The 12664-nt window shown below is 39.9% G+C and overlaps 1 protein-coding gene across 4 annotated transcripts; it reads right to left on the bottom strand.

Annotated features, from left to right (window-relative positions):
* Positions 1-5884: 5884 nt before the first annotated feature.
* RWDD4 (RWD domain containing 4) lies at positions 5885-12369 on the bottom strand. 4 transcript variants are annotated; one of them, XM_065061243.1, is made up of 8 exons: positions 12205-12369; positions 11852-11932; positions 11403-11470; positions 9334-9443; positions 9080-9224; positions 8165-8279; positions 7144-7193; positions 5885-6975 (listed from the first exon to the last, which is right to left on the bottom strand). In XM_065061243.1, the coding sequence occupies exons 3-8, from the start codon at positions 11409-11411 to the stop codon at positions 6892-6894; spliced, it is 513 nt and encodes a 170-aa protein (XP_064917315.1). In that variant the 5' UTR covers positions 11412-11470; positions 11852-11932; positions 12205-12369; the 3' UTR covers positions 5885-6891. The 4 variants fall into 4 exon arrangements, with proteins under 4 accessions (XP_064917315.1, XP_064917317.1, XP_064917319.1 ...); XM_065061245.1 differs by having other exon boundaries at positions 11403-11458; XM_065061247.1 differs by lacking the exon at positions 11403-11470 and having other exon boundaries at positions 12205-12358.
* Positions 12370-12664: the final 295 nt, after the last annotated feature.

The raw sequence follows: 12664 nt of genomic DNA, 5'->3' as shown, positions 1-12664 counted from the left end.
TTCTTCCCTTTTCAGATTTAGGCACATACAGTTTTTGTACTGCTTTCCTACCACTGGAGACAGAAGGAAGCAAAGCACTAAGCACCTGCTTGGACACTACCAGAGGGAGACAAACAAAAATCAAAACAAAAAAACCCAAACCAAGCAACCCCCCCCACAAACCAACCTCCAAACTCCATGCAGTCACAGAAAGAAAATCTTCCTATGCATTCTTTTTTCATATAAACATCACACAGGCAGCTTTAATTCTGGCACATCCTTACTTCTGAGTAAGATTGATTTCCTTTGAGTGGATTTGTAACTTTAGCACTATTTTAATCTAGGAGATAAATTTCTATACTACATCCTGTACTTTTATCATCTAAAGACATATGGCATGAGGAGGAAAAAAAAAATCAATGTCAGCTGAATGCCAGTCAACTAAAACCTGGTAATATTCTAGTTCTGATCTTCAGAGAAAAATACAAACCTGATAATGCTGTGCAAATTTGTTCACCATCTATAGAGGCTCTGTACTTTTTATCAACAGGCTTCTGCACTTTCCCTATACTACTATAAATTCTGTCTCTTCAAGGTCAATTGAACCCTGGTTTTCCCTACAAGTAGAGATCAAATGGTTCTCTACAGCAGAGACAGCAGCTTTTTAGATAGTAATGCTTTCTTCATGTGATTTTCCTGCAGGAAATAATAAAATGCATTACTGACAGAGACACTTGATTTAAAGATCCTGTTCAGAAGAATGACTCTATACAAGACTATGTTTATGTTTATCACCTCTCAGTGACACTATAACAGATAATTGTTTTAGAAGAAACAGATTATATTTTCTTGAATGATAGCTTCAAAACTCATCCTAGACTGACTTCTTCATTTCAGTGATCATTACCAGTAATAAAGATACTGCAGAAGAAATTATGCCCTCAGAGACACGCACATAACCCCATTTCTTTCCACTAAGGCTGTGCAGTTATAGTTTGGCTTTCTCTCTGATTGCTGTGACCTTATCCCACCTCCCAACATAAGCAACTTGCAGCAGGTAAATCACAGCAAGAGTTTTGAAATTTCTGCTGTATTTAGACATAAATACTTAAAACACATGCTACTGTAGGAACCATTACCATGAAAGCTCAGGAAGGGATAGTTATGTAGACTTTAAACTAGACAGACAAACTTTCAGTCTGACATGGGACACTGGTGTCTGGATATAGACTCTCATAAGTCTTGTGTAATTCAGCCTCACTTTGCTCTGAATGAAGGAGACAGAAGAGAAACAGTTAACTCTTTATTTCACCCATATAAAATATTCTAACACGATTTTCCAGCACCTAGTCAATATGTTTTGTCTTAATTCTGGGAGTGCACTAGACTTTCAGAGGTTGCTTCTGTGGGCTCAGAAACAAACAGGAAGCACAAAAGTCAGGCAAACAGAAATTCTTCTCACAACCGTGGGGCAGACCGTTCTGAGACGAAGCCAAATCCATGTTGGTGACACAATAGGTGACAGCAACAGAAAGAAAATCTACAATCCTCTTGTCTTTTACCATAACCCTACCTCATGCCAGAATCTATGGCTCTGCAACCCTAAGCTTAGCCATTGTTTTGCTGTATTGTCCTGCAGCAAAGAAGATTTATCCCCTACGCTCTTCTAGTTTTACGTATGAGGATGTTTTTCCTCCTCCAGTCCACCCAGAACTCTCACACTTCTCGTATTTCATCTGTTGAACAAACATTTCCTCCCCGCTTCATTCTGCTGTTAAGAAGAACTTAGGATGCCGTACTATAAGCCACAAAACACAGTTGAAGGAAACAATTCGCAAAGTGGAACTATTTCTGGTTCAAACCAGTTCCATGATTTTCACAGCACGAAGTTCACAGTGTAACTCAAAATCACTTGTATTGCCTCAGATGAAAGGACTCCCTATGTTTGCACTTCTGCTGAAGGTCTTATATGAATAAATGCTGGGTTTTTTTCCATACTCTTCTTTTACTGACCAAAATCTAATAGCTCATCAGCTGGGCCTGCTTTATCTACGCATCCCACGTCCAACCCATTGCAGTGGTACTGTAGACATCAGCAGCCCCAATTTCCATGTCAGCTGTGCCGGGGTGAGCACAGGGCTGAGCAGGAGACATGAGGACACGCAGCTCATCAGTCACAGCTGTCACCCATCCTCCCAACCCACTGGCAGAAACTCTACGTTATTCCCCGGGATTTGATACATGACAATGCAATGAAGCATCTCTGGGCTTGGTTCTAATACCACTGAAGAAACATGTATTTAATAGCACACAAATACAATTTAAGACTGCTTTGAAGTTTTTATTCAAAATAAAGTATAAAATACCAATGCGATAGTGACAGTTCTTGTGCCCCTGCCACACTTATTTTTTTTCCTCCTGTATTCTTCAAATACCTGTATCGACAACTGAAAGAGCTGAACAGATATTTGAGAACAGGTCACTGTGTTTCAGAGATACCAAATCATTTTGTAGCAAAAACTGCACCCATCCTGTGCTAAGATCTCCTGTAAGTTGAGGCCGGCAAGTGCACTGCCTACCGATGTGCTCCAGGGCACCACAAGGACTGACAGAGGGGGGAGAAAAAGACAGAGAGATTCCCTGCCTCCATAAGAGCAAGCAAACAAACCACAAAATGACAGCCTGCTGAGGAAAGTTTTGAAAAAAAAGAAAAAGCATATCTTAAAATTAATTAGCAAATCAACAAAGGCACTAGGAATATTAACCCGTTCAAATATGTACTAAAAGACTGAGGAGCAAAAATATTTTAAGTCAAATTTCAGTTTAAAAACCTAAACTTCATTTAAGCACTGGCATTGCCACCTCAATTTTCTGCACCAAATTTGTCCCAAGGAAAGATTCTCAGAGACAAATTTGAAAAAGGGAAAAAAAAGTAAGCTATGCTTGATCAGATGAGATTTCCAAATGATTACTGCAAGAGCAACACTATAGATAAAAAGTATTTTTTAAAAGCTCTTTCAACTGGTGCTTCAGCAAGGCAATTACTATATAGGCAGTATGGAAAATTTTGTAAACTGACAAATTCCTTTTCAATCATCCTGTATTTTAGACACTTGCTACTTTTACTGTTACTAGTATTGACATTTGTTTTCTCAGGCCAACCAAAGATTTACTGCAAAACCCATTTATTTAAATATATTGTGTAGCCCTACAATCAAAACACTCTTGACCTACTGAAATAAAGCATAAACCACCATTTTTTCACTGCCAGTGGGTTTTTACTTGAAAAAAGGTGGTGGTGGTGGTGGTGTGTTTTTCAACAGTGTTTAGAATTCCCACTGTAGTCATGATCTCTATTTACAGTTGTGCCTATCCTGGTAAGATTCTTTACATTTTCCCTCCCTTCCCCTCACTTGCTGCTGCTCAGGCCTTTCCATAATATAAAGTACCTAGACTTTTGAAATGACCACATTCCAACCATCGTGCCTTATGAGAAAATGGCTTAACGACAAAAATTACCTTCCCAAATTTGCATAGAAGCAAATAATTGATACAGAAGTTCCCAATGCAAAATATTTTCCTTGAACAAAGACTTCCAAACAAACACGTTTACTAACAGAACCACAGAAGATTGCTCAGGTATCTTCACAAGAGTGTGTGGTTTATAGGCAGACTAGGAGCTGAAAAAACAGGCATTTCACAAGTTTGCCGTTACACACGGTAACACCATCAAAGCAAGAGATGTGGTTCTTATCTATTCTTCCCCTGCCCTCCCTCACTAATCTATCCAGATAAATTGTCATGGCAACTTGACTCATACACCAAGGATTGGAGCAATGACAAGTCAATTCCCCTTGGAAACCTCGTGAAAAGAAAAGGTCCTGCCTGTTCTGATGCTGGCAGACACTAAAGCTGAATGCCCTCCCTTCTCACAGGACTGCAGTGTGCAGCCACAGCAACTTCTCCCTGCCAGACACTCTTGCTCAGATGTAGCCATGAGCCTCCCATTTATGTCAAAGGCAAGATTGCGTCATTTGGAAAAAGTCCTGCCTTGTGTACTTTACCAGCTTTTACTAAATATGAGTTGAGTTCATAGAGAAATCATGACCTTCTGAAATAAAGAATTCTTTAAGTATTTTCCTTACTGAGGAAGAACATACACTTACTGATTTTAAACCCAGTGTTTGAAGAAAAAGTACAGCTTCTTGGATGACAGCAATACCCACCATATTTCTTTCAGATGTCCACAGTCTCTTCAGAAGAGTGAAAAGCACAGAACAAATTCAATTTTTCTTCCTTCACCTGCAGTCACAACAATTCATATATTTTTTTCTTTATATCTATGGAGACAAGCAGTAATTTTGCAATATATTTAGTGTATCCTCCTTTGTTAAAACAGATATAATTCACGAGAATGATACTAACATGTTGTATGTAAGCTCTCTTGGTGCAGACAGTAGCATAAACACTTCCACTCCGTCAACAGAAGTCCTAACATGACAGTCACATAAACTATCCTCTATTTGCTACACCGGCTCTTGGCACCACCGCCCAGAGCATCCAGCCTGCACCTCTAACATCCCTCTCACCAAATGCTGTGTGCAGCGGAGCGTGCGCTTTCAAAGAAACAATGAACGTAACGGTGACTCTCTTACAATTCTCAGTGGGATGACTGACCCTCATATTAACAGCAAACACAACTGCCCTGAAAAACATGTAAACATATACCGAGAGAGGGAAGATGTAATTCTTCCACCAACTTTTAAGAATGCTTTCTTTGTGACAGAAAATCCTTCGCAAGTTCAAACTTCGCCCTAGAATTGCAGTAGGCAATACACAATTAAAAAAAATAAACACATACCACAGCAGATAAATAGGCGTTTATTAAAGTTCATCTCAAAACAAACAACAATAAGGGACATTAAGGCATCTTGTAGTCAGTAACCATTCATATAGCAAAGACGACTTCTCTTTCTGATGCAAGATAGCAGATTAGGAAAAAAAAAGTTCTCCCAACACATTTGACAGAGTGCTGACTTCCACCATGCCACCACTTGGTCAGCAACCCCTCCAAGGAATGCCCCATTTCTCCAATGAAAGAGCTACAGAATCACAATACTCACTGAGACACGTGCAAGAAAGCACTTCTCCCTCCCCTCAGACGTCCAACCATCTGTGGGGATGCACACTGGAGAAAGACTAACAGATGGATACCGCAGAGAATAAAGAAGACATACGCCTGCTATAACCACTCAGTTTTGAGCAGACTAGAATGTTTGGCCTTGCTTTCGCTAGTATTTACTATTTCAGACAGTAACTAGTGAAGAGGGGACCACAAGCTTCAGTCTATTACAATGTAACAAGTTTTATGTTCTCCTTCTACATTCATATTAGATAAACAAATGACAAAGGTCTTGTTTCCATGGAATAATTTATTTTGATGAATTATGCTGTCAAGTGACCAATCACTGTTATAGTGCTTTTTTCTTCAGTTGGAATAAGAACACCAGGAAATGTTTACAGTATCATTGGGTTCACTATAACAGGATTTTTACTACAGAATAAAATATAAATTAATAAACACTGCATATAGCACTATTCACTTCACCACATCAGCTCTCTATATCCTTTGTCACATTCTAACCTTCATTTAAGGCAAGTTTGTTTTTATTTTTCCGAAGAAGACCACATAGTCTCGAGATAAACTTGTGTGACTAGGTTTGCGAGTTAGGAAATTGAGCTTTATAAAATGTCTACTTCAACAAATATGAAAGTTATTAAGAGAAAGATGGTGACCCAAAATTGTACTGTATTAAAAGGTGGAGTTTCCTTGTACCAAAGTCCTTTATTCATCATCTTTAGAACCAGTTTTGCTTAACTATAAAAGAGACACAAAAAGAAAGTATTCAGAGTTTAGACTGCCATGCCATTTATTAGGAAACAAGAACAACATTATCTCCGTCTTACATAGAACACATGTATATTTAATTAATAATACAGACTGATTGTGCTACTGTACCAAAAGACTGAAAAGCATCAAAAATAATTTCTTAAGCTTAGACACTAAATGAGCTTATTTCCTGAATGCAAAAGTGGACTTTATAAAGCAACACCGCAAAACCCCAGAAAAACCTCAGGGTGCTGTTTCTATTTAATTTTAAGATTTCTGTCACCAGCTCTCCAAAATAAATAAGATGGACTAATGGAAAAAAGCATCTCCACGCACCTCTGAGAGAATTCCCATGTGGAAATTTACACAATAAAAAAGAGACATTAATTCACTATTTCTCACTTTTTAAAAGCTAATTATTACATGCAGTGCATATATCGTGATATCTATCTGGAATTCAAGACATCCACTACAAATAGCCACTTTTAACCCAGAAGGATTCTGCCCAAAACCACCATCATCATTTACTTGCTCTTATTTAACAACTGCACCAGTAAGAATTACTTATAGTTGTGTAAAATAAAATAGTTTACTTTCAAAATTGCAAAGCAGCTACATGGATTTCCACTGAATCAGCAAAGACAAGAGGGTGGCAGAAATCAATGCAGTGGGAGCAAGCAGAAAATAATTATTCACTGAAGGAGCTGCAGCAGAGAACACTCAGGCTTGTAGGAGGCAGCAAAATGCTCCCACTTGGGACAACTCCCTTCTGCTTACTTAACCATTGCCCTCCAGAACGTGGCAACACCACTGACTTTATTTTACATCTTGTTGCCAGATGAAGACAGAATATTTGCAGTGCATTTGGCTAGCAAGCCTCTCTCATCATAACATTAAGATTTAATTGCTCAATAAATAAAAAAGACATACTAGGCCAACAAAGTTCAAAGGGGAATCAAAGTCCTTCTAACTCTAATATTCAGAAGGACTAACCATATTAAAGCATTTGAGTAATATGTAAATTAGAATCCAAAAGAGCAACAGTTCTTACTATTTCTTGAAAATCTTTTTAACATTGAAAAAGATGGCTTGAAAATACTTACATGCTGGATGCACATAGAAATGAACCAGACACCACAGTCAAATCCAAACAAAGTTAGGAAGAAAAGCAAGAAAAAGAATCAGATTAGTTTTCTTGAAATGTAAGTACAAAATTATTTTTAACGTACATATGCAGTATTTCCATAATACTGCATACCATACAGTCATGCTACCTTAATTACGTCCACCCAGTTCCATCCTCGCGGAAGCTCCCCTTTGTTATCTGCAGAATAAGAAGGTTTTATTTTCAACATACAAGCTAAGGGGAAATCTTTACCATTCCTTAACATCAATGCACAAAATTCTAAAGCTCCAAAAACCTTAATTTCTCCACTACAAAGCCATGACGACAAAAAGAGGTATTACTGTCTTAAACATATACTTCTTCAAAGTAGTCCTGTTTGAATAAAAACACTCCAGTCCATCTGACATTTAATTTAGAAGGCAACTCTAACATGAGCTGGGCTGACCAGCAGTGATGCATTCTGTCAAAGAAAAAATTTTACACAACTTTTGCTTTATATGGTCAACATTTAATCTGCCAATTATACATTAGGTCAGAAAAATTATAGGCAGAAATTGCTATCACTGGGTACAACTCGTTGCTCCAATATAACAGTATTATCCAGATCATTATTAAAAATTAAAGTTGAGCACATAAAAGTCATCAGCAGGATTAGCTGAAATATCGAACACTTTTCAATCAGAAACCTACCATTTCATTGAAAGCATAAAGTATCTGCAGAAGTACCTCTATTTTGAACATACAAACTAAATTTAATATTTTATTTTGGGTTCCAAAACAAATACTTTCATTTAGAAATTGCATTTTAAATAATGTCAATTATTTATGAGGGCCCATGAACAAACCATGTTTTCTGTTGAATGTTCAGAAGTCAGAAACACTTTCCTCCCACAACTATTTTTTTAAAATTGTACTTCTGTCATGTATTGAAATAAAGATATAAAACAAAACCAATAACATTGTGAAATCCCCACTCTACAGAAAGTTGCTTTGACCAGAACTAACAACTCAGGACAAACAATTCATCCAAAACAAGCAAAACAGAGACCACAGATTTAAATTAGTTAATCTTATAAATAAATGACTGCTGAGTCTGACCCTAGCAAGATGTCGCTGCCATAAAGTTTGGATTCTCATACTGCTCAAACAAAATATTATAGTGAACAAACCTGTTTTATCGGCCAGTTTTCGTTTCTGGGTTTTGGATAACTGCTCCTTTTTATCTTTTTTCTTACTTGCTGGCACATCAGGAGTTCCAATTGCAATACTATTGCTTACTGAAGTCTGAGAAGGACAAAAATAGTTGTTAATATTTTGCATATTTGTTCCACAGATACCTCTGTGTGTGATGACCGAACCTGACATACTGAAATATCTTGACTGTCAGAAAGAAGCAATGCTGTCAGCAGTCTGCAGCATTTAATCAACATATAATTGTGACTGTAGTTTTAAAACAAGGGTTGGGGACTGGAATTATTTCCTTTGAGAGCTGCAAAGGGCACCTCTTACACTTCTTAAATTTAATCATGGAGTGTGGTTTAGTCTGAAGAGATGGATTCAGACTTCCCAAGCATGGAAAACAATCCTTCTCCCTCAAAGCAAATCTGCAGCAACAGAGGCCAATAACGTCCTTGTACAGCACAGAAGCCACAAACAGATCCAGCCTGACTCATTCAAGACCCTGGAGCTGCACTTATGTAATCCATTGCATCCCAGGAAGGTTGCAGTAATTTGCTCTGTCCCCCTATCCCCCTCCCTGGGCAGATGCTTTTAATCTCCATTTCAGCTCTCTTTAGTTTTGCTTCTGCTCCAAGTCTTCATTTTTATGTTATTCTATGGGACAGAACTGGAGCCCACAAACATTTTGGTGTAATAGCAAAGTAACAATTAACTGTAACAATTATGAACATAGAGCATTATGGCACCATACTCTGTGTGTCACTGTTTAGACACTAGCATGGGTATACCCGATACACTGATTAACAACTTAAAGACAGAGCCATGAAGTATTTAGAGTTGTCATAACCTTTTTTTTTTTTTCAGTTTTAAAAGCAAGAGATTAAAATCTGAATTTACCTACTTACCACAGTGTTAACCGGCTGCTTTTCCATGAACAACTCTTTATTATCTTTGGCATATTCAAAAAGTGTGTATGTCATAGCAGTTCCAAGATTTGCTTCAACTTCTACCATTAACTTATCCAAAATACTTTGTTTAATAGCTGAAGATCTAAAAGAAATCATAAAACTCCACTATAATCTAGACAGATGAAGAAAAGCTTCTCAATCAAAAAACCCCTACATATGAGGCTCGGAGTGAAGCTGTCATAAATACTGACATTGTGTTGTTGAAAAAAGCGTCCATCGATATGACTGGTGCTGTTTGTGGATATGTTTCTGGCCAAGAAACTTCTATTAGAAAGGCTTTGGGGTCTCCATTTTCACCTATCTGAAGTAAAAAGAAAAACTTTATAAATCAACAGTTTACTGCCACTCGTTAAGCATCACAATGTCAATATGCATGTCTTTCACTTGTTTAAGACTATCCAGATTCCTTAAGATAACAACTATTATCATCATAAAAGTATCAGAAAATAAAGCTGTTATCTAGAAAAAATACTAAATTCCTGACATCAATATTAACTCCTACCTGCAGTTTTCATCCTAGGAAAAGCAAGAGAAACATTCAAAGCTCTCTTTATTTTTTATTTAATTGCTTTGTTTTAAAAACTACTTTGCAGCATCTGCAAGCCAAATATTATACAATAATATATGTGAACAGAAAAGATGAAGCCTTCTTTCCCCCTCCCATGCATCCAAGATCAGAGCAATATGAAAACAAACCACAAGACAGTGTTGAGATAAAGAGAATGATAAACTAGTGACCTGAGACAGCAAAAATCAACAGATAAGAATTTCAGTATTTCTGTCCTCTATTTTATTTCATTATAAGAAGGAATGAGTAGTAAAAGATTTAAGAAGACAGTAGAATGAGAATGGATAAAAAAGCATAACATTAAAAAAGCCACACTTTGATAATCATTCACATCCAACCAATTAAGTGAACCCAAATTACACATATGATCCTTACAATTATGTTGAATTAAATTTTAAAAACTTTTTTTTTTTTTAATTTAAAACTAGTACAGGTGCTACTAAAGGCATGCCATACAAACAGAAACAAGTTTCACACATTATTTGGAAAACTAGTGCAACAAAGTTGCTTAAATCCGTATTCTAAAACCACCTGAAAATTCTTCCTTATTTCCCTCATTATAGAACAGTCCATATCTGGCTTCACCAAATTTTATAGAATGACGTGTAACCAGAAGAAAAGTCCTAATCAAGGTAAGGGTACCGTACATTATTTTTTTTTTTAAGTTGGTGCATTTTTTAATTCACAGTGTCTGTTTCAGCAAAGTGGACAAACTGACATTCACAAGCATCTGTTTTAGAGGTAAAATAAATAACACTTTACATCAAGAATCTGCAACATTTTTCAAGACATTATCTACAGTGTAGCAGCCCCGTTCCCACCAGTGCCAAGAAGAGAACTGGGGGTGCAGTTTACAGAGTTGCCTCAGGAAAGCCCTGTCTGCACACTGAGCAAATCCATTGGGAGAGCTGCGTGACATGACCGTGCTCCTCCTTTTCAGTGCAACCTAAAAACTGGGTGGCCTTACTTCAAATGCTGTTGCTGCTACATTTTCTCAATATTTGAAAAATATTTCTTTAATCTCAATTTCATAGCACGCTGATTACAAAACAGCTGTGTTTTGTATGCAAGATGTGTGAGAAATGAGGCTCAGGAAAATGGGATACTAATTCTTTCTACCTTCTCATGCATTCACTTGCACTATGCTTTCTCATAACACAAATTCTCCTTCATAGGAAAGCTGTATTATTGCCCTTTCCTGCCACTAAGTTTTACAGTACTTAAATTGAGTTGTCCTAACTGTTGACAATTATTTTTTGTCTAATAAATATTAGCAACGAGCAAAGCTAGTAAAATGTAGAATGATACACTGCAGGCTTGCAGATATGCTGCATTTACTCTTTTGAAGAAATCAAACTTACTAATAAAGGTCCTATCAATGAAGGAAGGCTGCGCTTAAATGGATGGGATTCAAGTGCCATTAATTAAGTTGACCTATATTTCATCACAACTACTCATGTTATTCTGAAGTTATTTGAGAAGTTACAAAAAGGTAATATGCATATGGCATTTTCAGAAGTCTCCCTTCTGTCCCACAGGTGCCTGAGTTTTCAGTAAATTTCTCTGGCCACCTAAAGATCTGCCTCAGTCTGTGCCCAGAACTTCCAGGTCTTTAAATTTTGGAAAATTGCAAATCTCAAGCTCAGCACTCCCTGTATGTGTTTTCTGAGCAGACTGTATCAATGTACATACCTGAAGCATTTTGTGAATTTTCTCTTTAGCAAGTAGACAAGGCACGCCAGCTATCTCTGGACAAAAGACTGTAATTTAGCAATAAGGAAGTTTCAGAGCTTTACACAGAAACTGACTACTTAGTTTAAGAAGTATTAAGCATTACTCAGCAGGCTGGCTCCTGCAGCCAGTCTGCCGGTTCTACCTATGTAGTACATGGACGTGTAGGTAGGATGCCCAGCTAAGGGCTGACAAACCTGCGTGGGAACAGGTTCCTAAAGACAAAGCATTGTACTATCAAGAATCATCATACCAAAGATCCTGAAACAACGGCCTCCAGATCGAGTTTTCACTGCCCGCCTTACACCCATTCGTTTCAGAGAACGCCCGGTATGTCAAACACAAGGCAGCAGAGCAGCTTCGGGGCGAAGCCTGCACCGCAGAGACCCGCAGACCTTGCCCTGCCTTACCCGGTACTGGAAGGACACGGGGCTGAGCTCCCTGAAGCACAGGTCTCCCTCGTAGATAGAGCGCAGCGCTTCCAGCTCCATCTGCAGCACGGACAAGCCGGTCACCGCCGCCAGCCCGCACACGGCGCTCGGTTTGACACGCTCCGCACGGCCCCGCCGCTTGCCCGGCCCGCCCCGCTCCCCCCGCCCCGCCGCCGCCCGGCTCCCTCCCCCTCGCCCGCTCAAGCGGCCGGCTCTTCCCTCCCGACGTCCACCACCTCCTCTCTCCGCGCACGGAGGTTCCCTCTCGCTGCAAAGGAGCGTCCCGGGCCGGCTGCCCTCAGGCCCCGGGCGCGGGCAGGGCCCGGACTCACCTCCTGGTCTTCGTTGGCCGCCATGGCGCGCGCTGCGGGGCGGGCAGTGCGCGGAGATCCGCCCCCCGTCCCCCACTCTCTCCCTCCCTCTCTCCCTTCCCCCCCTCCCCGCCGCCGGGGCTGGGCGGGACCCGCTGGCGGGGACCGGCTGGCGCGGCGCGGCCCCGCCGGTGTGGCGCCGGTGTGGCACACGGAGGCCCGAGCGGCCCCGCCTGATGGACACACCTCCCCTGATGGACACACCTCCCCTGAGGGCAGCGTGGACCCGGTCGCTCGCTGCTATTGGTGCCCTCTTCCAGTCGTCACCTCCTCCTTGTCTTTCCATTGGCCAGCCCTGCCAGGCTTGCATCCCTTCCTTCTTCAGCTAACTGGCTCCTTCGCCAGTGACGCCCCCGCGCGGGCCCTCTCTGACTGGCCCGGCGAAGGAGCGGAGGCGTCGATTGGTCGCTTCTGCTGCCCT

Source organism: Columba livia, chromosome 4 (genome assembly GCF_036013475.1).
Source record: "Columba livia isolate bColLiv1 breed racing homer chromosome 4, bColLiv1.pat.W.v2, whole genome shotgun sequence".
NCBI lineage: Eukaryota > Metazoa > Chordata > Aves > Columbiformes > Columbidae > Columba > Columba livia.
The sequence above is the reverse complement of the archived record's forward strand: the minus strand, read 5'-3'. Positions and strand labels throughout refer to the sequence as shown.

What these genes read in the sequence shown, in the direction of transcription:
- RWDD4 (XM_065061246.1), bottom strand. Translation starts at nt 12,228, where the DNA reads ATGGCGGCCAACGAAGACCAGGAGGTGAGTCCGGGCCCTGCCCGCGCC. An exon ending in CCGTGTCCTTCCAGTACCGG is followed by an intron (nt 9,444 to 11,851) that starts GTAAGGCAGGGC and finishes TTTTTACTTCAG; the next exon opens with ATAGGTGAAAATGGAGACCC. An exon ending in AGCAGCCGGTTAACACTGTG is followed by an intron (nt 8,280 to 9,079) that starts GTAAGTAGGTAA and finishes TGTCCTTCTCAG; the next exon opens with ACTTCAGTAAGCAATAGTAT.